This window comes from Telmatherina bonti (assembly GCF_933228915.1).
Source record: "Telmatherina bonti genome assembly, chromosome: 15".
NCBI classification, from domain to species: domain Eukaryota; kingdom Metazoa; phylum Chordata; class Actinopteri; order Atheriniformes; family Telmatherinidae; genus Telmatherina; species Telmatherina bonti.
In genome coordinates this window covers 29,784,086-29,810,915 of record NC_136613.1, presented here as the reverse complement: position 1 = coordinate 29,810,915, position 26,830 = coordinate 29,784,086, and the positions used below count along the sequence as shown (strand labels likewise).

The 26,830-nt window shown below is 40.3% G+C and overlaps 1 protein-coding gene across 1 annotated transcript in view; it reads right to left on the bottom strand.

Moving 5' to 3' along the window:
* The window catches only part of esyt3 (extended synaptotagmin-like protein 3), a gene marked incomplete at both ends in the record, with an annotated part of 78,172 nt that overhangs the window by 36,839 nt on the left and 14,503 nt on the right, over positions 1 to 26,830 (bottom strand). Inside the window, one exon of the mRNA XM_079254767.1 lies at positions 5,515 to 5,709. Within this exon, the coding sequence (XP_079110893.1) occupies positions 5,515 to 5,709 (195 nt within the window). The remainder of the gene's footprint in view (positions 1 to 5,514; positions 5,710 to 26,830) is intronic.

Here is a 26,830-nt window from a genome sequence, read left to right as displayed (position 1 = left end):
AAATCGTAACTTGCACAGGGATGTATGTGCAGCAGCAGTGCTCTTGCTCTGTGTGATTCAGTTTTGAATTGCTCATTATGAGGGAAGCATATTGCACAGTGCACAGAATCATTCTTCATCTCCACTGTCTGCCTGACAAGAGAGCAGTCTGAATGTCAATTCTAAGCAAAGTTGCACAGTCTTTATGTACCAGCACAATACAGTGTAGCTGAAACAGAGATGATTATTTTCTGCTTTAACCAGTGCATACCATAGTTTCAAATGATTGTTTCCATAGAGACAGTAATGGTCTAAATGCCTGTGGCATATGAAACTGTCAATTGTTGGTCAACAAGCTATATTATATATGAAGTCGGGCTAAAAGGAACACACAAAGCTTCAAATACAGTATGGGGGTCTTTTATTCCCAGTGCATTTCCACTCTGATAAAAAAAAAAAAAAAAAGAATCCACCAACAGGCTTTAGGCACATTTAACAATGCCAGATGTTTTCCAATATGTGAAAAACATGATACATCAGAAAATCATAAAATGTGGGTACTAATTTGGTATTACAATACGGCAGTGGCACCTAAATGGACAAATAAAAAAAAGAATAATCACCACACTGCCTCCTTATTTTAATACAATTTCTGTGCAAACATAAAAAAAAAAACTATCTTGATATCAAACCATCTTATACAGTAACATGTTACCCATGCAAAATTACAAAACAGCATTTAAAACAAAAATAAAAGTGTACTACCTAGCACGTGCAATGACATCCAACACACATGTTCTGCTCTCTCATTAGCATCAACATTCCTAGTCCTGCTACAACACAAAATATAGATTGAAATCAATCTATTAAACAAAACTCAGTCATTATAAAACAGGATTCTGCAGATTGCTTTAATAAATAGCATAGGATGGCTAACAATTTCTTTCCTCACCATTAGGATGTGCAATCTCCCCCTTTCAGAGTACATCCTGGAATTATTTTCCCATGAGCACCTTAAGCCAGAATATCACCTGTCTCAACACATGTGTAGGCCCCCTGATATTCACAATCAGGACTAAACTTCTAGATTTGTCTCACCAGCATTATTAGATTAAGTGGATTTTACAAACTATTTCAACACCACATATTCTGTTTTTTTTCTTCCACCACCTGGTTACATATACTTTGCCAAGAATTAGGTACATCGGCCCAGAGCCTTTTATTTTACAACCAAACGACCATAAACTTTGCTGCAGACCCACTCAAAGCTGTCCCCATGGAAACCCACGCTAAAGTGGAACCATTAGTAGGTTTGCAGAACAAAACTGCACAGAGTTGCATTAAAATGAAAGTGGAATCAGAAGATGACATTAGTTTTCAGCCTTGTAAGGGTCCAAGGAAGGATGTTCTGCAAAAAGATCCCCCAAAACGGTTTCACAACCAGCACAGGAGTTAAAACAAAAGCTGAAGGATTGTACATTTGGCTGGAATATTTCACACAGATTTCACACGGTACCACCTTTTACCAGCGATGGATTAAATAACTGGCGAAAGGTTTCTGCATTTCTGAAGAGTCAAATTATGGGACATAAATTTGTCCTGGACACATTGAGTGTGTTTAGACAAGCGACTGGAAAATAGCAAACATGCTGCAAAAAAGGCATTCAGCTTTGCTTCTGGGAGCAGATGTTACATGAAGGTGGAAGGTTTAACGTCCTCAGCTTGCCAAGGGGATTGTATAGAGAGGCCACCGTGAGGGCGAGGATCAGCAAGCAGGACACTTTCATGAGCTTCTAGATGTCAGCGGATGATTGATCTAATAATCAGAAAACAATCCATCGAATGTTAAATACACTCACCATGACATCCAAACATATTTTTTCTGTGATGCCTGACATGATTTAGAGAGACGTTAATGATGAAGTGAGGCAGCTGAGCACTTTGCCGTTTTGGTGGACCAAAGCAAAGATGTGGAAAAAGAACAGAAATCAGTGAGTGTTCGCTATTTGAAACAGAAGACAAAGTGCAGAAGAAGTGGATGCATTTTGGATCCTAACATCAAGCATACTCTCAGTCAGTGTAATATTAACGTGCAGTTTCCCGTTGGTCCGTGGAGCACTGGTTTTGTTGCAAAGTAACAACAAGTGCAGGAAATTTTCAGAAAGGAGGCACCAAAGGCAATCTACGTGCCCTGTCAAGTACATAAACTGAATTTAGTTTTAGTGGACGGTAAACACAACGTCACTGCTGCTACAGAGTTTTTGAAACCCTACAGATGCTGTACAAATTATTTTCTGGGTTGGTGGTACATGACATGTTTGTAAAAAAAACCCAAAACAGACCAAGCTAACAGCAAAGTGCATTGAACCTAAAAAGCTTTCTGACGTCAGGTGGTCACGCCAGTCTACTCTTGGCTGTTAAAAACACTCCCAGTATCCTAAACTACCCTGCTTGACATCATCGGAGAACAGAGACAGCAGAGATGAGTCAAGTTAGTCCTGCATCTCATTCTTTTTGAGGATGTATTTTCAATGTTTAAGTTCGAGTCAGGTCAGCTTCAGGCCCCCAAGTTGGACCTTCCAGCAGCAGAAGATCTTGCAGTTTGTCACTGCACATAGAAATACGGGAGCAAGCTGAGGATCTCTGCTCAAAAATACTCCTTTCTACTCCTTCTTCATGTGAGAAAAGGCCGATTCAAACAGCAGGATGGGGTTTGTAGTGGAGTCAACTTTAGAAACACCAAAACGATTTGGATGACCTTAAAGTGGAACTATTATGTGCATTTCAGGCTAATTTATTTTTATTTCTGAGACCAGAAGGGCTGGGATTGATCGAGTTATTGTCACAAATCACTTTATTTACTTCAGACCGACCCTCTCCGTAGGCTGTCAGATCAGCCTGCGGGCAAAACGAGTGGATCGAGACTCTTCCGCATTAAGCCCCGCCTCCCGCCACTGCACTACATCGGGAGCGCGCACCGCACCTGCTTTCACCGTCATTGTAACGTCTCATAAACAGAAGGATTAGGCTCATATGAACTCAATAAAAAAAACAAAATACAATGTCAACACATAGCATACAGCCCTACATGTTGGAACCTGAATCAGACCCTGAAAACGAAGTGGAAAACAGCAACCCACAGCAACGAATGCAGCAGGATGTCTCTCTTTGGTAAACTCACCAGCCATCGTTGGAAATAACTTTATCCCACGTTTTCCACCCGCCTGATGTATTTGTACATGCCCTTGTTAACCAGTAGAAGGTAACCAATCACTGAACCTTATCCCCCGGGACGTCACAAGGATTTCCAAGTAGAGAAAAATCTAAAACGACGCGTTTTTTGTCGCCATGGAAACCGAACGGAGAGAGTGCTGGAACTCAAACTCAAACTCAAACATGCGTTTAGGTGATAAAAAAACAGTGTCGTTCACATGTCTGATGAGGATTCAACACTGTAACACTGTAGAAAGCTTTAAATATGCTCTTTGTTTCCTGTCATGGAACTGGTAATGTGGATTATGATGATTTTGACATTATCTATCCACATGTTTATGATACCTGCTTATTCCAGAGCAGGTCTGAGGGGACCATCCCACCAGCTGCCAGGTGAGAGGCAGGGTAGACTTTGGACAGGTTTCCAGTCCATCACAGAGGCTGAATCTGATTTACAAGCTGTAATTAGGTTGCAAGTGAATTGGACTGAATTCACCTCAGAAGACATAAAATTTGTTCGTCACAGTCGGGCTGATCATGAAAGTTTAAACCTGTGACGGTGCAAACCACCCCATCCATAAGCAGAATGAGAGTGATCACAAGGCAACAACATTTCCACTCTAAACACCGACTCCTTTGTTCCCTTTTCTTTTCCTGCACATTTAAATGAAGGGCAAGTCTTCATCCGTTCATGGCTACAGATGATATTTGACACATGAACATGTGGGTGCAAGTTCCATTCGGACTGACTCAATCAGAGAATGTATACATGGTTCCTGAAGAAAAGTTACCTTACGTGCATTCATTAACGCATGCACAGTTTCAGCATGAACGCACATGGAGATATGCATTTGCTTTCAGGTTGCCTATTATAGCTCAACATGGATGCCATCAAACCAATCATAAAGCAAACTGGCTGAACAGCTGGTTCATGGTTTCATCACTGCTCTCTTTACCTAGTTACATTTATTACACCCTGATGTAACGACTACATACAATATGTACAAATAGCTGATAGAACTATGCTAATTAGCATGAGTTCTGCTGACTGAGAATATAAATGTTTGAATGAGAAGTGAAGAAAACACAAACAGCAGGTAAAAGGAAGAGAGCGGGAGAGTTGGACATGATGAGTGGATGTGCAGTGACAAGGATGACGATGATAAATGTGGCATTCCACGGCGTTCATCAGCAGGCCTTCATCTGTCTCCTCAGTGGGATGCCTGGCGGTCCTCGCAGCCGTGTGAACACAACAAGCCAGTTCTGGTCCTCTCTGTGAGATCGATAACTGCTAAACAAAGACTACAGCTCTGACAAATTGGATGGATGTGTTTACTCGGGACAGGTATGTTTCTCATATAAGCCTTGGATATTGAGTGTCACACATATTTTTACCTGACATAAAAGGTTGTTTTCACCTTTCCGTCTCTGTTCTTCTTTTTTTGTTTTTCTTTTACAAATTCAGCAAATTCCAAAGACTAAGATTCAGACTTGTTCACCTAAATTAGCCACAGATAAATGAAAAAAAATGGAGGGTAAACCGTAATCACATAAGTTTTTCCTTTCAAAGTTTCTTACATACTGAAAAGATCCATTCATCCATTTTCTTAACGTTCCAGCTAAGAGTCGCAGGGAAGCCGGAGCCTTTCCCAGCAATCATTAAAATACATATAATCTAACTTAAAGCCTAAATGTGCCACTGTTTACCTTTTGTCATTATCCTACTGTTACATGCATCACTTGCACTTGTGAGAAACATGTCATTCCTGTTATCTCCCCTGGTGTTTCCAAGTTGCTAAAGGGGAAATCTGCCTGGATTTTATTGGCTGGTTCAAATTCAGATGCTCCAATCAGCACTAGAACTCACCCTTTAAAAGAGCAGCACAAGGCTGTCACTGTCCTCTGTTTTTCCTTTGTTTATGGCATGGTGTGTGGGGAGGCATGAGGACCAGGGAAGTTGGGGCGCCCTTTACATTTCCACACGTAGAGGAAAAACTGTATAGACACACTTGGGCTAGAGGCTGTTCGACCCCTTGAGTTTGATCAAACTCTCGGAATTAGATTAATTCGGTAGGAGTTTATTTGGTTTGGTTTTGGTTTACAGGTAGTCTGAGTTAGGCCTCATTTTGTTTTATTTTTTTATTTTTGGCACAGCCTAATGTCCCACCCTCTCCACAGGTTCCATAACCCTGCCACATCCAAGTCTTGTAAGTAAATGTTAAAATCCTCTATACTTGACTTGTCTCCATCTGTGGCTGTCAGTTTGCACCCCTCCCAGGGGACGTAACAATTACATAAATCTGTCTAACTTTATCTCTGAACCTTGTTTGGTTCTGTTCAGACATCAGGAAGAGCTGCAGCAACGTTCTAGTTTTTCCTCCAAAAGCTTCGACTAGCATGAAGCGGAGTCTCCCCGTCATCTCAAAGATTGGCTGGACTTTCTCCACAAAGAATTCAGCGTGTGTAGGTTTCCTGATGGCGTCCAGGAGGAGTGGATCCTCTGGGAAAGAGGAAACCCTGAGGGAAACACGCTGAAACATTCAGAGATCATTTGGAGATTACTTTCATTCTATCAACATTTGACATAAAGGTAAAACTGTCACCACTGACAGCATGATTTGGTTTGTGCCTTAGTTTCAGGTTTCCTGTTTTATTTTGTAGTTTTCCTGTCTGGTTCTCATGTCTTTAGCGTTATTGATTTCCTGTTCATGGAGTTCACCTGGTCTTTTAGTTCATTCAGTACACCTGTCTGGTTCCCCAGTGTATTTGTACCCCTCAGTTTCAGTTCTTGGTTGCAGGATCATTTTGTTTGTTAGGCACCTGAGTTCCTTTGGTTGGAATAAATCCCTCCTAAACCTGCATCCCTGGTTGCTCATCTCTGCATTTGGGTCCACACCTTCACCATCCCCACCACCTTGACAAAAATATATTAACTCATCCAGACTGAGATGCTCTGACATACAGACAATAGATATGGATCAGTTCAGAAAAACATCCACTTGATACAGGCTTGTATTTCAGTGAATCCTTCTGATTAAAATAAAGATTGTCTGTGTGTGTCTGACTGAACTGAGAAGAATTAACAAGCCTGACATCACCGGCGGAGAAACGCTCCATGAATCAAGCACGAGCTCAACACACCTCAGAAAGCTTCAGATCGTGTGCCAGGAAGTTGGGCAGATTCACATCGATAATGGATCTCAGCAGCAGAATGTCTTATCTGAGAAGTGAATGAGAGAGGCAAAAACAAGAGGAGAAAATGTGAAGTCAAAAAAGCAAGCAGAGGAATAAGATGAGTGCAGGAGATGCGTAGTGGAAGATTTTCCTGGAAGAAAAAGTAATGCAGTGTGACACACCTGACTGACAGGCTCCCCTGTTAAATTCAAGAAGAGGTGAAAGCAGCTGTTGCTAGGGAACTAAATTTACCTCTTTATCTGCTCAAAAGGTATGTTTTAAGATGGTATCTGGCTCAGTCCTAAAACCTGGAAAAAAGGGATTAATCCTGGGCCTATACGGAAAAAACTTTGAAAACCTTTTATGCATATTTTTTCCAATTTCTTATTCTCACACCACTGTGCTTCCTGAAACAGCCAGGCTTCGTTTCTTCTATCAAATTATCTTAAGGCTGAAGCCCTTTATAATTTACTTGTTCTTGGCTATGTAGACATTGGTGCTCATCAAGATCTACTGCAGCACAATATAATTATCTGAAAGTTTCCTCAGACCACAGCGAATCTGTTTTGACCAACCTCAAGGTTTCCAGCAGCCGTCAGAAACGACTTGATGGCTCATCTTGTAGCGATGCTGTTAGCAGATCTCATAAGTGTCTCTGTGATCGTGACATCATGTGGCTCCATCATGGCAGCAGTCCTGAAGAGAGCCCAGAGTAAGGAGGCAACTTTCTGAATAGAAATGTGCTGTATTTAAGTGTTGTCTGTGACTAAATGTTAAGAGAAGCATACAGAACAGTCCTACTTTTCTTTTCTCAGCCAGATTCTTAGTAGCGCTAAACATCCAGCATAGCCAGGATTCACCACACAAGGGGTCCAGTTTTAGCTCTGTCCCCTCAAATAGTATCTTACTGTTTCTGGTCAACACCAGTATCAGATTAGGGTTTTGAGCAAAGGGATGACACAGGCCTCAGAAACCATGCATCTATGATAATAGATTATTAAAGTTTTCCTCAATTTTGTCTTCTTTTTTTCATCCAAACATCCATCCATCTTCTGCCGCTTATCCGGGGTCAGGTCGCAGGGGCAGCAGCCTAAGTAAGGAAGCCCAGACTTCCCTCCTCCCAGCCACATTTGTCAACTCTGAGGGGGAATCTCAAGGTGTTCCCAGGCCAGCCAAGAGATATAATCCCGTCCAGCGTGTCCTGGGTCTCCTCCCAGAGGGACGTGCCCAGAACACCTCACCAGTGAGGTCCAGGAGGCATCCTAACCAGATGCCTGAGCCACCTCAACTGGTTCCTCTCGATGCGAAGGAGCAGCGGCTCTACTCTGAGCCCTTCCTGGATGACCGAGCTCCTCACCCTATCTCTAAGGGAGAGCCCGGCCACCCTGCGGAGCAAACCCATTTCAGTCGCCTGTATACGAGATCTCGTTCTTTTGGTCACGACCCACAGCTCATGACCATAGGTGAGGGTAGGAACGTAGATCAACTGGTAAATCGAGAGCTTCGCCTTCTGGCTCAGCTCCTTCTTCACCACGACAGACCGGCGCAGAGTCCGCAGTACTGCAGATGCCGCACCAATCTGTCTGTCGATCTCGCGCTCCATCCTTCCCTCACTGGTGAACATAAATTTAAATGTTTAAACTCCTCCACTTGTTCTTTTTTCAAGGAATTAATTACATTTTTTTGTCACTGAGCAACCGGTAAAACGAACAAAGCTTTTCCAGGAACAGCTGCTGGATGGATGGCAGCTTTCAGAGGTGCCAGAAAGGACTTTCACAAAGGATCCATCTGAAGGATGTCATTTTGGAAGCTCTCTCTTGTTGCAGTGCATTTTCAGATATTAACGCCTCTCTGCAGGTTTTTGTGGCAACATTTAGAATTTAACTTCAACACAAGTTAAAATATAATTTGCAGATAACATTTTGTTTTTATTTACACTTTTATGCAGCATCTCAACTTTTGGATAAATATAGTTTGTGATAATGACAGCAAAGGGATACAATGTTTGCATTGCTTGGTACTTTTTGAACACAACAAATTGCAGTTTTAGGGAGTGTCATCTGTTATTTGATTTCATGCATTTTTTTATTAATTAGTCCAAAAATCTGTTTATATATACTGTACATCTAATTGACACATCTGAAAACACCACATTAATCACATCAGCTGATAAGTCACACAAAGTTTAGATATTAATAGACACCTTAATGCTGACGAGCTCAGACTAACATGATTCAGGATTTGTCAAGTTGGGTCAGAAAAGTCACGTTGAGTATTTAGATTTATCCTCAAACCTAAAATTTTAATAAGGAAAACGGTACAATTCTGAAGAGAAATATTTAGGGGAGCCTAAATGAGACAGTTTTGGGCTGAGCATATCCTGGATCCTGATTTAGTTCTCACATCTTCTAAGAAAGCCATTGAGCACCTACAGCGCACGCAGCACACTGCTGCGCAGCACAAAGCTGTGCTTGAGGTTCTCCTGCCTGGTCTTCACAAATTGTCTCAGCTCTGTGCTGTACCTCTTTGTAGTTTAAAACCTGCTTCTTCGCTGCTGATATAATGCCAAATGTGGCTTCTGGAAGACTGTCAGCTTACTTAAAGATGAAGAAAAAGGGAAAAAAAAACAAAGTCAAAGAAGAAGAAGCATCTAATCTGTATGGTGAGAAGCTGTTGCGCCAACACTGACAGCACATCCAAGTCAGTGTGGTTAAACTCATCAAAGCAGGCCCAAGCGCCACAAAGCAGAAGGCCCACACACACACACACACACACACACGGAACTACTTTATACATATTTAAAACACACATAAAAGAAGATTACAATATGATGAGGGAGAGAAAATTTCAACACGGTGTCCTCATTTTTTTAGTGCAGTTGCTATGACATCAGTATGTAACTGTTACCACGTGATGATGCTGAGGGCCGACGACTGAGTTCCCGCTTCCTGAGATATGAGTGAAGGGAACTCTTGAGAAGGTATCACTCTCTATCATCACGTTCTTTGACGTCGAGATGGTGGTTATTCCCAGATAAACGTGTGTGAAAAGACTAACAACCTGTGTGAAAATCTGTTTCTAATGAACATATCCAAACACTCTCAGGTTTGGTTTTTTACTTCGTATCATTATGATTCAGTCCTACTGAGAGAATTCACTCAGTTTGAAGAATTTGCTTTGGGCAATGTAGTCCAGTCCATCTGAGTGGTTAAAGACCACGGCTTCAGCCAAGCCTTTGGTTATTGCTGTTTTCACACTGCCAGCTGGGTGGTGCCCCTCCCAAACAGAGGTGGAGGGCTCCTAATAAAGTGCTGAAGAAGAGCAAACACAGGAAAAATTTGACTGAAAAGGGTTTGAAATTATTTAGATTTTTATTCATGAATAAAATAGATATTCCATCACAATGACGAAGGGCAGCAGCTTTTTAGGCTGCAAGTTAAAGCTGTGCTTATTCAGCGAGGTCTGACGTGGTCTCCTGGCTGCTCTTAATTACTTTGACCAGCAGCTAAAACACTTGTGAACTCTGAGATGAGACTGTGAGGAATCCCTCTTTAGATGACACAACCAGCATTATGTCACTTTCAAGTGGCTTTGCCTTAAAAATATGGAAAAGAAAATATTAGAATTTGAAATGCCATGCAATCAAATACATAAACAGATTTGTTTCCTCTAGGCGTGTCTGACTATGAGCCATAATGTAGAAAAAGCTGAATGCTTGCATCAAATTTCCACTGGTAACAATGGTCAGTGGAGGGGTAATGACCAGATTATGTGTTTAAGCATAAAGTAAACTATTATCGATCATCTCGCTCTGAAGGTAGTTCTCCTGCACACAGAGCAATATGAAGTTCTGGAGTCAACCACAGATCTCTAAACTTCCCAAACAGTAACCACACATTAACCACACACCTGCCACACACACACACACACCACCCAGAAGTCGCCAGTGGTGTGTATGAACAAGTTCATTATAATGTTAAGAACATGTTAATTTAGCTGTTTATTTGAACAAAATGCAGATATAGAACTTGAACATGAACTTCCTCTGGACAGGTACGCTCTGCCAGAGAAAGACGCCTAGCGTTACCAACACTACATGGGGCTAAATCAGAAGCCGTTTCTGGTTCCACGGTGGTGGATCTTTCCGATCCACAGAGTCCTTATCTGCTTATAGAAACAAACTAAAACAAACAAAACTAACTCTTCTAGCTGTCGGATTAATTTGGAAAGATTTCTCCAGTTCTTTGCCACAATTCAGCTCTGAATAAGTTGCACCCAAGATAATATTGTGGGATAAATCGATTTTAACAAAAGGACTATTGCAGATTGGGGAGGGGGGGTATTGTATTTCCGCTAGTGCTACATGGCAACACCAGTGTCCAGCTGGACTTGCAGCAGTCTGACTTGCACTTAACCATGATGTCCCTACCGTTTGATTTCTTGCTTGTGTTGTTCTCACTCTCAGATGTCATTTTCTTTGGAAAAGTGTTTGTTAAATGACTGTAGCATAAAACTTGAACTTGTTTAGATTATGTGAGGTCCTGCAAGAGTCACTAACCCAAACCCTCCCGGCACTACATCTACTTCAAACTACATTACCCATCATGTATTGCACAACTCTAGCATAACAAACTATCTGCGCTCCGTTGCACATCCACACATCTGTTCCACATGCACATCTATTTTCATTCATTCATTCATTTTCCTAACCACTTAATCCAATCGAGGGTCGCAGAGAAGCTGGAGCCTATCCCAGCAGTCTTTGGGCGAAAGGCAGGGTACACCCTGGACAGCTCACCAGTCCATTGCAGGGCGCACATCTGTCTTATGTTGTAGAATTTAAAGTGCAGTATAACTCATTTCAGTGCTGTCTTTCACTCCCACTACTAGCTGAAAAAATTAAAATGAACCGAATCCTGATCTAGTTCAAAATTAAAATGATAAACTCTGAATGTGAACAGGTTATTTTTACCTGCGAGAACTGAACTTTGAACTGGTTTATACAAAGGATGAACTTGCAAAACACTGGTAGTAGCACAGCTGACAGCTTGCCTATTACACTTATTCTGCCAAGGAGGTTAAATTACTCGTGTTTATCCGTCTGGATAAACTACTGGACAGACATTTTGTGATTTTTTTTTCTGGGAATAGGTCTTGGTCTAAAAGATTCCCCTAAGAGCATAAATCTAAAAATAGGGCAATAACAGTCCAGACAACACCTTACACAGGGAGACATTCATTCTCGAGCCATTCTCGAGTTCAAGAAGCCTTTTCTCCACCTGGCCCTTGGCTTTGGAGGTGGAAATGATGTCCTGGAGCCGCACAGTTTCACCCTCGCTGTGCTTCATGTGGGTGATATCGAGCGCATCAGGGTTACACCACACTTGCAGTGCCTTTCAAGCACTTCGCCAGATGAGACTGCATCCTGAAAGAGAGGAGGAAAATGGAATTGCTCGTGTATCCACATCAACAGGGCTGTTTATCTAATCTTCTGTCCAAGGCATAGCTGAAACCTGATTTCTATTGAAACCAACAAAGCCACAATGTCTCAGCTTTAGATCAGTAATAAACGTAGGTGTAAACATGAAGAAGCAAACACGCTCACAAGGACAGAGCGAAAAGATAAAAAAGGTAAAGAAGTGGAAAGTGTGAGGAAGGTTCAGATGGTGTTGGAAGGGGAGGAGATGCTTTTTGAAGGTAGATAAGGACACTCCTCTCATCATGTTCACAAACTCCTTCCATTATTTAAAAAAAAAAAGGAAGAAACAGTGAATCTTGAGTTTAATTTGACAGTATTCACATCAAAATAGAAGTAAAAGTTTCGGACCAACAACTTTTGTTTTTCAAAGATTTAAATGTAATTGAGACTAATTTAATACAACCATACTATAATCTTCAGTTGAGCGAAGGCTTAGTTTCCTACTTTGTGATGCTTTCTCACATTTATATGGTATCCGTCTGCAGATGTTTGAGAGTTTGTGGTTGTGCTCGGTTTGGTTGTGATGAAGACTGACTATGATTATCCCAGTACATTAATTTCTCTTCCATTCTTTTTGGAAGTATGTTTTGGTTATTATGAAGAGTAGATTAACCAGCCTTCCTGCATCTAACTGAATCGACAAATGGTATCAATTTACCCTTTGTTGAGGACATTTCACAAGAACATGAATAGCAAAGCCATGTTAAGTAGCATGCGTATTGATGTCACAATACCACGTGTGCCTGCATTTCACAGAGATGTTTTTTTTGGGGGGGGGCGGTTACACTAAACGGTCTGTGCGAGTTCCCAGATGAGACGAGACATGAAGGTCTGTCCTTTTCTCCCGTAAGAACAAACTGCTGCAGATATCTATGAACATCCACCACTTGTCATTTGTTTTTGCAGCTCAACAATGACCCGCTTCACATTCACTGAAAGTCTGACAGCATAATATGTGTTTATAGCCCCTTTTTCAAAAGAATTGGCTATTAAATACAGATCATATGCCTGCTTTATTGATTAGGCCATAATGACCACCATGATTCACCTTTTTGGTCAACTCGCCAACCACTTTTATCCCAAGAACAAGTAAATTCCATGTTTCAAGGGTCTGTAGGAGCGATCTTTGTTCTTTGTTGACAGAATAACAGCATTCTTGCATGGCCCAGTGGCCTAATGGATAAGGCATCAGCCTCCGGAGCTGGGGATTGTGGGTTCAAGTCCCACCTGGGTCGTTCTGTGCAATTCTCAATTGCTTGTAAGCATTAGTGTGTTTGTTAAAGTGATGGGTAACAATGTTGTATCACAGCTACAGGTTGTTTTGTATGAAGAATAAATGGATGAGCAGCTTCAAAACATTCATTTCAGAAGCAAAACTTAACTCTGCTGCAGATTTGTGTTGCCATTAAATTCTTTACAAAACATGAGGGGAACACAAAACCAAGAGCTTTTTCTGTTTATTTATTATACCGTGTGTAAAATGTTGTGTTCATAAGTTTTCTAGCGCTTTTTTATTTTTATTTGTTTATTTGTTAGCATGGTTTCAGACGTGACATGAGAAAACATCCCTGTTTGGAAACATACACTTCATGCTGCACTATGAGATCCACTTGTCAAAATATTGTCTTAAAAAATGTATTGAGGGGCTTTTCACGTGATGAAAACCAGGCGCTTAGAAGATATTTAATCTCTAATATTATTTCATTTCTGCGCTAATGTAATACACTAAAATTGTACCCCAAGTAAACCATCTCAACAAAAATGGTCTTTAAGTATCAAGGTCGGCCAGAGAACTGAAAACGTAAGCTGCAGAAAGATGTAGATCTGGTGTGGAGGTCTCATCCTCTAAACACTTAAAGACAAAAGCAGAAAGATTGTTTCCACTATTAACTGCTGACATAAAATACAAAAGCTTTAAAAGATGCAACTTTGCAGTAAATGAATCACCTTCACAACAGGTTGCTTTCCATTTCATCCAGGAACTCAGCAGAAGGCAACGCTACCTCATCTAAAGAGGTGTCTCTGTACAACACAAGTAAGATTAAATAAAAAGAGATCGTAACAAAGTTTTCTTTTTTTTCCTCCGTCGACAATCAGTTGAGGACATTTTAGATACAATAACTGACATGTTTCGAAGACTAATTTAAATGATCAAGCTCAATAGCCAAGACACAGCGGCTGATTTAGACGAAAACTCTTACTTGATTGCATTTCAAATGCCATACAATTATTTCAGCTAAGAGTGTCTGATGAAGAGTGATTCTATCCACAAATTTCATCATACTTATGATTTTGGACCATTCTTTGAGAGGACAATGTGATAATAGGTCTAATTTCATATTCACTGAGCCAGCGGGAAGCTATTCATGAGTGCACTGAATGGATAACATGGTATTATGTGTTATAATGCAGTTTTTCTGCACCAAACAGATGGCTAGAGCAGAGGACAGGATGTGTTTGCAGCTGATACAGCAGGTCTATCATCATCCAGGGAGTGAAAACCTGTAAGGTAAACACGACATGCAGCTCAAAACAAAATATTTTTTTGTATATTCGAGGTACATCCTGCAGAGTATTACATCTGCGTGCGTGTGAATGTAATATCAAGAGAGCAAATGGCTCAATACTGGTGCGTTGTCATTGGCTGAATGCATCTGCATGTTAGTAAACAGTATTCCAGTCATTTTCTCCAACATTTCAGAGATGAACCATGTCTCAATTCTTCAAGTCATTAAAGGAGTAAAGGTGGGTGAGGTGTGCAGCATAAGGAAACAGGTTCATCTAAATAAATCTTTTTAACTTATTTTGCTGTTTTTTTTTTTATGTATTTACAGCCTGCAAAAGCAGGTAAGAGACACTTCATAAAAGAAACTGCTTTTTTTTTTTTTTTTTTTTTATAAAAGCGTAGGAGGAAGTGGAAGCTGCAAAATGGTGGAAGTTTGGTGAATCTTGAGCAGCTCCCAGTGGCTGATCTGATGATGACAGCCTGGTAGAAACACCATCATGTCCTGATGTGATATGCTGGTATAGAGCTACACAGTGGTCTGGCTTTCCTGCTACTGCTGCTCTCTTGTCATATGTGGTGAAGATGATTCTAATTTCATGCACTGCTGATCAATGCAGGGCATACAGTGTAAAGATGTGCTGTTTGTCAGCTTTTGAGGCAGCACAAGTCTACATTCAGAGGCGTGTTTTTGCTGTAATCGACCTTCAGTCTGTGGAGATTTTTGAAGGTTTTTTGCTGTAAAAACAATAAAACAATGAAATCTGAGATGAAAAATGGGAATTTCCAATCAGCCATTTTATTTAACAAAATTCACAATTTGAACCTACATTTGAAACCAAATTCATAATCTAAATGGCTCTCAGACAAAAACGTTGTCCATGGTGAAGATCATGTTCCCAGTAAGGGGTATGCAACATGAGGGTCCTTTAACAGACTATCTGTTGAAGACCAGGGAGACGGTGAAGCAGGATGAAGAGAAAGTCTCGCTTATCTCGATAAACCTGGCTCATCAAAGTAAAAGTTCTTTTTCATCATTGTGGCTTAAATAACTTCCACCTGAGTTACCATGGTAACTAGTACTGGTGAAAAAATCTGCTACAGACCAGGATAAAAGTCAAGCTTGGTTAAGCCTTGTTTCAAAGAATGGCCAACAGGAATCCCAACAAAGCGTTTCTCCAGATAAATACACTCATCCAATCCACATCATGAAATAAGGTTATGTTAAAATGTATTCAAATAAGAAACAATCATTTCATTCACTGCTGTTCACTTTCAGATATGAGCCCCTCCTTCCTGATCTCTTCTTCTTTGGATGCCTCTATATTTACCTCAAGCCCCACCTGTGTTCTTTCCCTGACTTAAGCACGGGAAACCGGTGCATGGTCACTTAACACAACTCATCCCTAATATGTAGTTAACACACCCCCATCTACATGGGAGCATGGGCACACAACCATACCCCAGCAATCAGACATACACACACGCAGACACACATCCACACCTTTATACACATATATATACCCACTAACACACCAACACTCCTACAAACACACCAACACACACCCACACCTCTGCACATCTCTGCTCTGTTCGTAGTTACTCGTTGGATGTCTGTTGTACTTTCTTTGAAGTTTTAGATACTTGATTATTCTCTAAAGGTGTAAAAGTTGTTGAGTTTGTCTGTTGAGCAGGTGTGACAGTTTCTCTGGCTTGTTTTCTACTTTTGGTTCATTTTTTGTTTTTTCTCTCTTCATCATTTTCTCTTTTCTTGTATCTTTTTTCTCATCCTTTTCCTCCAGTCCGGTCCAGCAGTTATCAGCTGAAATAACAGATTTATGATCAACATAATAAAATGAAGTTTAGGGATCAAGGGGAGCCTCATGTCCATGGGCTCATCTTGGAAGAGTAAATGTGGGTGGCTGTAGTTCAGGAGGAAGAGAAGTTGACTTGCAACTGGAAAGTTGTGAGTTCAATTCAAGGCTTCCCCTGACTATGTGCCAAAGTGTCCTTGGGCAAGAAACTGAATCCTAAGTTGCCCCCTGATGTGACTATCAGTCTATAAGTGTGTAAGGAAGTCGCCTTGGATAGAAGTGTCTGCTAAATGACTGTAGAATAGAATGTGTTCAGTACAACATGGCAGCCAGACCATCATTCTGCTGTCAGGCTGCTGGACAGGACAGGTTAAAAAATGAAAAACCCTCTAACCCCTTTAAAGTGGAACTATTATGTGCGCTTCAGGCTAATTTATTTTTATTTCTGAGACCAGAAGGGCTGGGATTGATGGAGTTATTGTCACAAATCGCTTTATTTGCTTCAGACCGACCCTCTCCGTAGGCTGTCAGATCAGCCTGCGGGCAAAACGAGTGGATTGAGACTCTTCCGCATTAAGCCCCGCCTCCCGCCACCGCGCTACATTGGGAGCGCGCACCGCACCTGCTTTCGCCGTCATTGTAACATCTCATAAACAGAAGGATTAGGCTAATATGAACTCAATAAAAAAAAAAAAAAAAATACAATGTCAACACATAGCATACAGCCCTACATGTTGGAACCTGAATCAGAGCCTGAAAACGAAGTGGAAAACAGCAACCCACAGCAACAAATGCAGCAGGATGTCTCTCTTTGGTAAACTCACCAGCCATCGTTGGAAATAACTTTATCCGACGTTTTCCACCCGCCTGATGTATTTGTACATGCCCTTGTTAACCAGTAGAAGGTAACCAATCACCGAACCTTATCCGGTTTTGTAATGAACCTGGATGGCATTACTTTAGCTTCCAGTGCTACAGTGAGAAACCTTGGAGTAATATTTGACCCTGACCTGTCCTTTGACCCACATATTAAGCAGGTTACTAAAACAGCCTTCTTTCATTTACGTAATATAGTCAAAATTAGGGACATTCTGTCTCAGAGTGATGCAGAAAAACTGGTTCACGCTTTTGTTACTTCGAGACTAGATTACTGTAACTCTCTATTACTGGGCTGTCCTAAATATGCCCTGAAAAGCCTTCAGCTGATCCAGAATTCTGCAGCCAGAGTCCTGACCAGAACCAGCAGGAGAGATCATATTTCTCCAGTTTCAGCCTCTCTTCATTGGCTGCCTGTTGAATCTAGAATAGAATTTAAAATCCTTCTCCTTACATATAAAGCCCTCCACAACCAGGCACCACTATATATCAAAGACCTCATAGTTCCTTATATACCAAGCAGAGTACTTCGTTTGCAGACTGCAGGCTTACTTGTGGTTCCTAGAGTCTCAAAGAGCCGAGCAGGAGGCAGAGCCTTTGGTTATCAGACCCCTCTCTTATGGAATAAGCTCCCAGTTAGTGTTAGGGAAGCAGACACCCTCCCCACCTTTAAGACTAGGCTGAAGACTTATCTTTTTGATAAGTCTTATAGCTAGGGATGGTTAGCATCCCTTAGTTATGCTGCTATAGGTTTAGACTGCTGAGGGACATTTCCTGATACACTGAGCTTCTTTCTTTTTCTCTTTATCTCTCTCTTTTATTCCCCCCCCCAATAACAGTGTTGCATCATTAACATGTATGTCTCCTGTCTCAGCAGGTCTCCCTGGCCGGGAGTAGCAGTTCCTGTTGTCTGTTGTCTTTCTGTCCTCCTCCCCCGACACAGCAGAGGCAGATGGCTGCCTGTCCTGAGCCGGGTTCTGCCGGAGGTTTCCTCCCTGTTAAAAGGGAGTTTTTTCCTTCCCACTGTTGCCAGTGTGCTTGCTCAGGATGGGAGATTGAGTTGGACTCAACTCAATCTGTTGGTTTCCTTATATAGGCTATTATGAATTGGCCTTCATGATGTTTTCCCCTCTGTCTGTAAAGCGTCTTGAGATGGCATTGCCGTGATTTGACGCTATATAAATAAAGTTGAATTGAATCCCCTGGAACGTCACAAGGATTTCCAAGTAGAAAAAACTCTCTAAAACAACTCGTTTTTTGTCGCCATGGAAACCGAACGGAGAGCGTGCTGGAACTCAAGCTCAAACTCAAACATGCGTTTAGGTGATAAAAACATTGATAGTATTTAAAAACCCCGAAGAGCATAATTTTCACAGTGTGCAACATGTCTGCTAAAACATGTACCTTTTTATGTTTTCTTTGAAATGACCTTGAATAAAATAAAATAATATAAAATTACAAGAACATTTAATATATTTCAATAAATGTAAGTGTACATTCATAAACTGAATTTACATTTAGACTTACACCATTTTATTCCTCCCAAAATCCCACATTCAGATATGAATTGAACCCCACCAATTACAAGCCAAATCATACCCGTCAGTCACTGTCGCCATGACAACGCAAATGATGGCGTCCTGGTTGAAGCGAAGTAGAGCTGTGCAAAACATTTGCCATTGTTTTGCAAGATTAAAGTTTGATAAACTAAACACAAATGACAAAGAGCTGTATTTCATGTTTCTTTCTTAACCAAAAGTACTTTGCAGTGGTTAGGGGGTACTTGGCTTAAAAATATTTCACAAGGGGTACTGTGTTGCTTAAAGGCTAAAACTGCTGTTTTAGGCCAATCACAGTAAGTCAGAGAAGTAAATCAGCTTGTTAACACGTGGACATGTTTTATAGTCATGATCAGCTTAAGCAACTGGAAGTTTCACAGCTAGTCTTGAACTTGTAAGTCATTTAGCTCCTGTCACGCAGAGTGGTCTCTTCATGATGCGTTTGTTTGGTCAGGAATGGCAGGAAGGAATGTAACAGTACTGCAGGATTTCCTTCACATAAACAGTTTGTTTTCTCGTCTTCCTGACTTTATCAAATCATTACAGCCATGTGTCTGCATAAATGTTTTACTTCAGAAATAATTCTATTTCCAGTAAAAAAGTAGAAGTTGAGAAATGTGAGAACAAATTCCAGTGTCCAAACTGGTGCGCTGCCAGTCGGTCCAACATGTTGGATAGGAGCATCCACAGCCCACAGCAGACCAGAGAGTACGTATGCTCATCTGTGTGTAGGCTTTCTGTGCCTCTGTGACCTCATTTTCTTTGTGGCTCCACACACTTGTGCCCCTTCCAGACAAAATCCATAATTTCTATTTGATGGTGCAGTCAGGCTGGGCTTTCTGGAGGACACTGCCTGAAATTGATGTGTCTCATTTCAGGTCTACTGAGGACGCCAATTACCCTTTGGAAACTCTTTGAGGATGCTGGTGCAACACTCTCCCTCTCTTTTTCTGTTGTTTTTGTCTTGCTTTCTATCTCATTCATTCTTCTGTTTCCCTTTGTATGAATCCTGCTGCTTCCATCGACTGGACCGTTCTGCGTTTCACTCTCGCCATCTGCTGGCTTCCTTTTTATTTCTATGATTTTTATTATTGCGTCTTGATGTTTCTGTATTCCTGTTGACAGTGTACTCCCCACTGTGTGCAGTTTGCATGTTCTCCCCGTGTATGCGTTGGTTTTCTCTGGGTTCTCCGGCTTCCTCCCACCATCCAAACACATGCATGTTAGATTAATTGGTTACTCTAAATTGAGTGAGTGTGAGTGTGAGTGTAAATGGTTTGTTTGTCTCTCTGTGTGGTGCTGTGTTGGACTGGTGACCTGTCCAGGGTGTACCCCGTCTCTCACCCAATGATTGCTGGGATAGACTCCAGCTTCCCCGTGATCCTGACATGGACTAAGCGGTTAAAAATATGGATTCCTGTGACCAAAACTACTTTTCAGGTGGAAATGTTTAGCATGGTTTGTCATATTGTGGTGAACACTCATCCACTGGTCACTGCTGGACCACCTCTCTTTCCACCACATTGGTGGTCTTTTATTCTACTGGTTTCTTTCACGTCCGACTGCGAGCCATTTGCCCTGATCAGAGTCACCTGTCATCCGACACATGCGTTTGTTTTGGCTGTGTTTACCCACAATGCCCTGCTGTTAATCAACAAAACCCATTTGCATCATAGACTTGAAGGTTTTTATTTATTTACAATACAATACAACTTTATTTATAAGGCACTTTAAAAACAACAATGTTGACCAAAGTGCCACATTCTGGGGGGTTAAAAAAAAAAAAAAAAAACAGAATAAATAACATACATTAGGACAACTTAAAAAAAAAATTCAGACATCTATAAACAATCAAAAAAATAAAAGCAATCAAATTAAATTAAAAAATTTTTTATATATATATATATATATATATATATATATATATATATATGTATGTATGTATGTGAAAATATATAATATTTACAACCATTTTGCAGGTCAAACAATCCTAGGAGAATGTAATGCTCAAAATACTGGACATAATAAAGTAATTAAAAAAAACTTATATCTGCAATAAAAACAAACATTAAAAAAGTAATAAAAACAATATGTAACAAATAAAGTACATAATGCCGGGTACAGTACAGATCTATTCGGATACTAAGATTGGTGTTAGTCCTCAAAAAAATGTCAGATCCTCACAAGTTAGAAGAATGAATGCTGCCCATTCTCCTTGCTCTCATTTAAGAGTTTGTTAATAATTGCATAAGCTATAAGTCTCATATTCATCCATTTAGCTGTGTTGACCCACTCCGGTCCCAGAGGACAGGACTCCAGCAGGTACTGGATGTTTCCCTGCAGCAACCCACCTGACTCAAATGAAACTGTCACGAACAGAACAAGAGGCTGCAGATCCAGTTTTATCTAAAACAGGTGTGTTGCTGCAGGGAAACGTCCTATACCTGCAGGATGTCATGGTGCAGGGTTATCGTGTGGTCTCTAGAGCTGCTTTCCTGTTTTATTTTGTAGGTTTTCTGGCCTGTGTATTTGGTTTAGCTTCCTCTTCCTGTTCATTAGTTCACCTGGTTTCATTGAGTTCATTCAGTCCACCTGTGTTGTGTTGTGTTTTCTGCATGTATGTACGACTTATTGTCATAGTTTTCTCTTATGTCCGTCTGTAATAATTAAACAAGATTTCCAGTATTTCTTCTGTGTTCAGCCTCTCCATCCTGCCTTTGGGTCCACATCGCTGCCACATTGGGACACAGGAGGACCGGAGGTGATCTCTGCTATAATGCTATACTGGGTGTTAACCAGTCCTGTAAATCTTCCCAAACTATTACTGAATAAATACAAATACTGTTGTTTCATTCACAGAGTCATGTAAGAGTTGTGATGGTCATTATTAAATCTAAGTTCTAGCAGGTCATTAGATGGGATGAATAAGACGGAGATCCTCCATCCTGGCTGCTGTCCTGCAGGGTTTTTAAGTTTCCCTGCTGCAACACATGCGACTCAACGCAGAGCTGGAGTCTGAATCAGGTGTGTTGGAGCCAGAAAAATTCTAAATCCTGCAAGACACCGAGTGTTTCTGTTGTTTAAACTATTTAGAGACTGGCATAACATATTTGATACACACAGTTTCTGGAACATTCTGCATCACTTTATTTTAAAAACTGTGTTTAAAACTTTATTTTTTTCCCCCTTAATGGATGCCAGGAAGTTGAATGTAATCATTTTAACCTATCACATGATAATATATGGCAACAAATACCCCTTAAAAATGTCTTCACTCTTTGTTACATTTTGTTTAAGGGCCAAAAAAGACATTATTATTATTATTATTATTATTATTATTATTATTATTATTATTATTATTATTATTATACTAAGTGGTAGAACATTTCTTTAAGTCCAGCTTTCAGCTTTTTTTCAGTTTGACAAACCAAAAGGGAGAAAAAGCTTGTTTATCTGCAGGCAATAGAACAAGCAGGAGTTATAAAGTTGTTTAGCGAGCTTGTACCAGGGTGTTTAGAACAGTTACAGAGCTCTGGCCATCCTGCTAAATGTGGCCGCTCTGGCAGTGCTGATTGGTTGCTACGATGTTCCAGCTGATTGCTATCGTGCTGCTGTGTGGCTCCAGGAGCGGTTGCTATGGTGTCCTCAGCAGTTTCTATGGTATTTCCAGAGAGCTGCTGGGGTGAATGAGGTGAGGTTGCTAAGGTGAGCAGTTTTAAGGTTGAGAAGCACATTTGAAGTAGTCACAGAGGTGCTGTTATGGGCTGTAATAGAAGCAGCTGGTCTGCTGGAGTACTCAAAGTGGAAACTTTGGAAGTTGTGGCAGTAATAACTGCACTTGAAGGAGGAGAAGCTCGGTGGTTTAACCCTTTGAGAGCAAAGAGAACTCAGCAGAAAACAGAGAGGAAAGTTAAACATTCGCTGAAGAGCTCAGTAAAATGAGGAAAATGAAACTGTAAATATAAGTGTGACAGAACGGAAAAGGAGGAAGTGTGACTGTTTTTGAGGGGAAGTGATGTCCAACATTTGCTACAGAAGCTAGGTGTAGCCGGTCTGTATGAAAGAAAGTAATTTTCCACAGTGTGTGCCTTGTCCGGGTTCACACCTGAGAGTGTCCCGTAGAGCTGCTGCCCATATTGACTCAGGAAATTGCTGGCTGTCTGATAGAGGTGCAGGAATGGAGTCAACCTGTCCTGGAGCTTTCTGTGCTGCGGATACTGGGACACAGGCCAGCCGGAGGCCTCCTCTTTAAGATTGAGATCATTAATCTTTTCAGTGTGGAGGGAAGGATGGATGAAGTCAGACAGAGAGAAAAGAAATGGGAAGAGGTGATGGATTGGGACGCAGATATAAGTCAGTGTATGGAGGACATATGATAAAGAAATGACAGAAGTTTTCGCCAACTCCAGCGACTCTATTTCATATCCAATGCTGCCCTCTGGGGGCTAAACGTGTAAAATAACAACAAATTTCCTTTAAATACAATACAGTCAATCAGAACGCAACTAAATTTTATCATCTATCCATGATATACTGTTTCCATGGTTACCTCCAGTTTAGCATCAAAGACATATAATGAAATGTGACCGTTCTTCAGATCTTCTACAAAATGCTCTTTTGTTTCGTCTTCCATTTATCACATTTATTGTTTAGGTTTTTTCTCCTATTAATCATTTGATCTTGATTTAAAAGCACGTGCTCAGAGTCTGATCAGCGGGTTTGTGTAGAAAGTAGAACCACAGAGCTTTAGATTAGTCTGACAAAGCTGTGTCTTCTCATTCACCACCTGCTGGTGTTACTTTAACATCAACAGCATGCATTTAAACCACAGGACTGTCTGTAAGTCTTTTACATCCAAGGAGGACGTCATAGTCCATCTGAAAACACAGGAGCATGTTTTCGCTCCAGGAGAGGCTTTACTTTGGCGACATTATGAACACAGGCTCTGCTGAGAACATATATGGCCAGGCAGTAAAGGAGTGTTTCCTTTAAATGAAAAATACAGTGCTGCCACGCAGATTTTATGTGGCCTCAGATTTAGGCCAGGCATTTAGGAGCAGCATTAAAATAACTGGATTTGCTGTCTGTGGAATAATTAGCTGAACTAAAATTTGAGGAAGTCACCTTGAACTCCCAACAGTTTCAGGTGTTCTCCACGTCACCTAAGGTTTTTTTTTTTTTTTTTTTTTTTTAAATCCATTACATAGACTGTGAAACAGGAACATTTCAGTGATATGAAAGGAGGACAAAACAAACATGTGACTATTTTCTCTGTGACCTGCATGTTTATTAATAATGGTCCACTTAAGTTTAAAAATCGCAGCTGCATTTTATATTTGAACTTTAAGTTTGATTTTCTTATGAATAAAAAATGATAAAACTAACATCCTGCTGACATCTTAATGGTCCTGTATCATCAGTGCTGCCAGTTTTCACTGGACTTGCATTTGCAGTGTTATGAAGGAATGTTCCACACCAACCCATTATCAGAATCAGACTTTAATAATCCCAGACAGGGGAACTAAAACTTTACTGCAGCATTATGAAATAAGAAAATAATGAGAATAATATAAAATTAACAATAAGCTACAAAAATACAAGACACTAACAAAAAAATATGCAGTTCAAAATAGGGGAAAAAAAGAGAAAATACTTTACTATACAGTTTGCTAATAAATACCCAAGTAAAAATTAATAAAAAAAAATTAAAAAAAAACAGTTTAATGCTGCCATGCAGCATTAAAAAGAGAGAAGTTGAGTTAACCAGTTGTGGAGTCTCTGACAGAGAAGAGCTGGTATTCAGTGCTGTGGCAGGAAAAACCTCAGGTGGATTTGCATAACGCTGCCTTATTGGGACATGGTTGTTACCCACCAGCCACCCACAACGTTGTCCATTTAACACGGCTTTTATCAGTAAATAAACTGCTCGAAAATTAACCATGTATTTGTGAACCAACTGCCAACATTTCCCTTCTTAAAATACAGCTTTGTGTCCTCCTGCAGCCTCTGGAACGTCCTGATGGAGACATTTTAGGGACTTCAGTGTTAAACACCACATTTCTGCTCATCAGTGTTTCATTCACCTGATAGAGACTTTCCTTCACATGAATCCATTTACTTCAATGATCTTTTAAGTTTTCTTTAAACATTCAAAACTTTTCACAAGTCGTTGCATCAGGAGATCAAAACTGCAAAAAAAATTATGTTAGTGTTTTTATCAGATCAAACAGAGGCTGAATCTTCCAGAGAAAAACTAAATCAGTTGCATTAGCTGAATGCTGAAACATCTGACACAGAAAGAAAAACAAAAAAAGTCTTTCCAGCTCAAACAAAAACACTTGTAATTTATTTCTTTGAATATCTTTATTTCCAATAAATAGAAACTTAAATTTCAATGAGCATGGGCCCTCAAATTACAGATTGATTAACAATATTCTTTCTTATGTACATCAGAAACAATAAAAGCAACCTTTTAAAATAACATCTGGCATATCTTGCAAAGACCAAATGCCATGTAAATATAAGATAAAAGCACATTATTAAATATAAAGAACAGTGATGACGGATGTCTAAAACTTCCCGTTTAACCAAGAAATTCTCCATGTATGAAAAATAAAAGAAAAATAAAAGAAAATGTGAAAGTTTATATGAAATACTCCCAATCTAAAAAGTCTATTAAAATGAGAAACATAAAAGCAATTTAACTTGTAAGGAAACATTTCCCCACAAACAGATGTGAGTATAAGATTAAAATAAAGCTCTGAAATCAGGTACAAAGATCCCCGCCCCTTAAATACAATCATAATGTCTCATTTTCCGCCTGCAGAGCTCAACATATATTCAGCTGTGAACGTGAATGTTTTAGTACGCAACCCTTCCAACACCACCACACCATTTCTCTGGATCGCCGCAACAAACACATTAAGTTTTTGTTTAGTTTTCGTTTAACATCCTTCATAAAATGTTAAAATCATCTGTTTAAATAAAAGCACAGATGAAGATGCCGCCTCCTGTCCTTTAGGATTACACATTTTGGTTTCCAGTGCAAATAAAATAAAAATAGTCTTATTATATATGATATGTACATATCATGTAACCATAAACTGTTGCATATATGATCTACAACAGGAGCAAGATGAACTGGAAAGCTGTGTCAAAGTCAGAAGCTCCAGTCTGGGATACTCGTGGATGTGGATAAGTTTCGTTATGTCCAGTGTTGTTTTTGCTGGAAAGCCACATCTCGTCTGAGGAGGACGAAGGAACGGGCGTCTCTCTGAGCATCATGTCTGCTCTGTGGCTTGCAGACAGAGGTGCTAGTTGCTAGGTCCTAACCCAGGCAGCGTGAGCTCAAACCTTAAGAAAGAAAAGAAACATGGATACAAATGTTAATGTGATTACAGCTGAACCAAACAGAAGGTTTTATTTCTGTCCGTTTGTGCTTATTCATTGTTTCTTCCTGAAGGGACCAGATGCAGACGTAAACCCTGCAACCTGTCTTATAGTCTGTTCCTGCAGTGTTGAAGGTCCACCTACAGACCTGTGGGAATGTACCAAACTAATCTTTTTCTGGTCTTAATATTTACTGGATTAATGAATCAGCAAGATGTTTTATGAGCGAGTTGACACCCTATTGCCCTGTGATGGACTGGTGACCAGGAGGAACAGAAATCCAGATTCCATTATTGTCTGACAAAAAGCAATCTGGTGAAACTTTTATGAAAGATTTTCCCTCGTCTTACTGACCAGGATGTTTTTATTCTGTTTCATTAGACAATGAACAAACAGCACCAAATGTCCCATTAGAAATCCAACAATATTTAAATAATTTGTTCTGTGATAAAAATAACATTATTATAGAGTCAAGATGGATGAGTTAAGCCCTTTAAAAAAAACTAAGTGGCTTAAATTCATAAATGAGGAACATGAGTATTCACAAAAAGCTGCTTTACGAAGACGCCGACATTGGTATCCCAAATAAATATGTTGGATAAAAGTCATTTTACAGATGGAGACAATATAGAAGAACACATGAGCTCCATGTAGAGAGACAGATCTGTCTCGGGACGGAAAAGTTGGATGAAACGTAATATGACCGTTCACACCGAGTTTGCTTTAATAAAAGGTCTGATTTGTACCGAAGCCGGCCGCGGCCAGATTTAAATAAAGAAACTGGATTTGTGCTTTTCAGAGTGTCATAAAAAGATCAGATACGGGTCACAAAAAAAGTCAGATT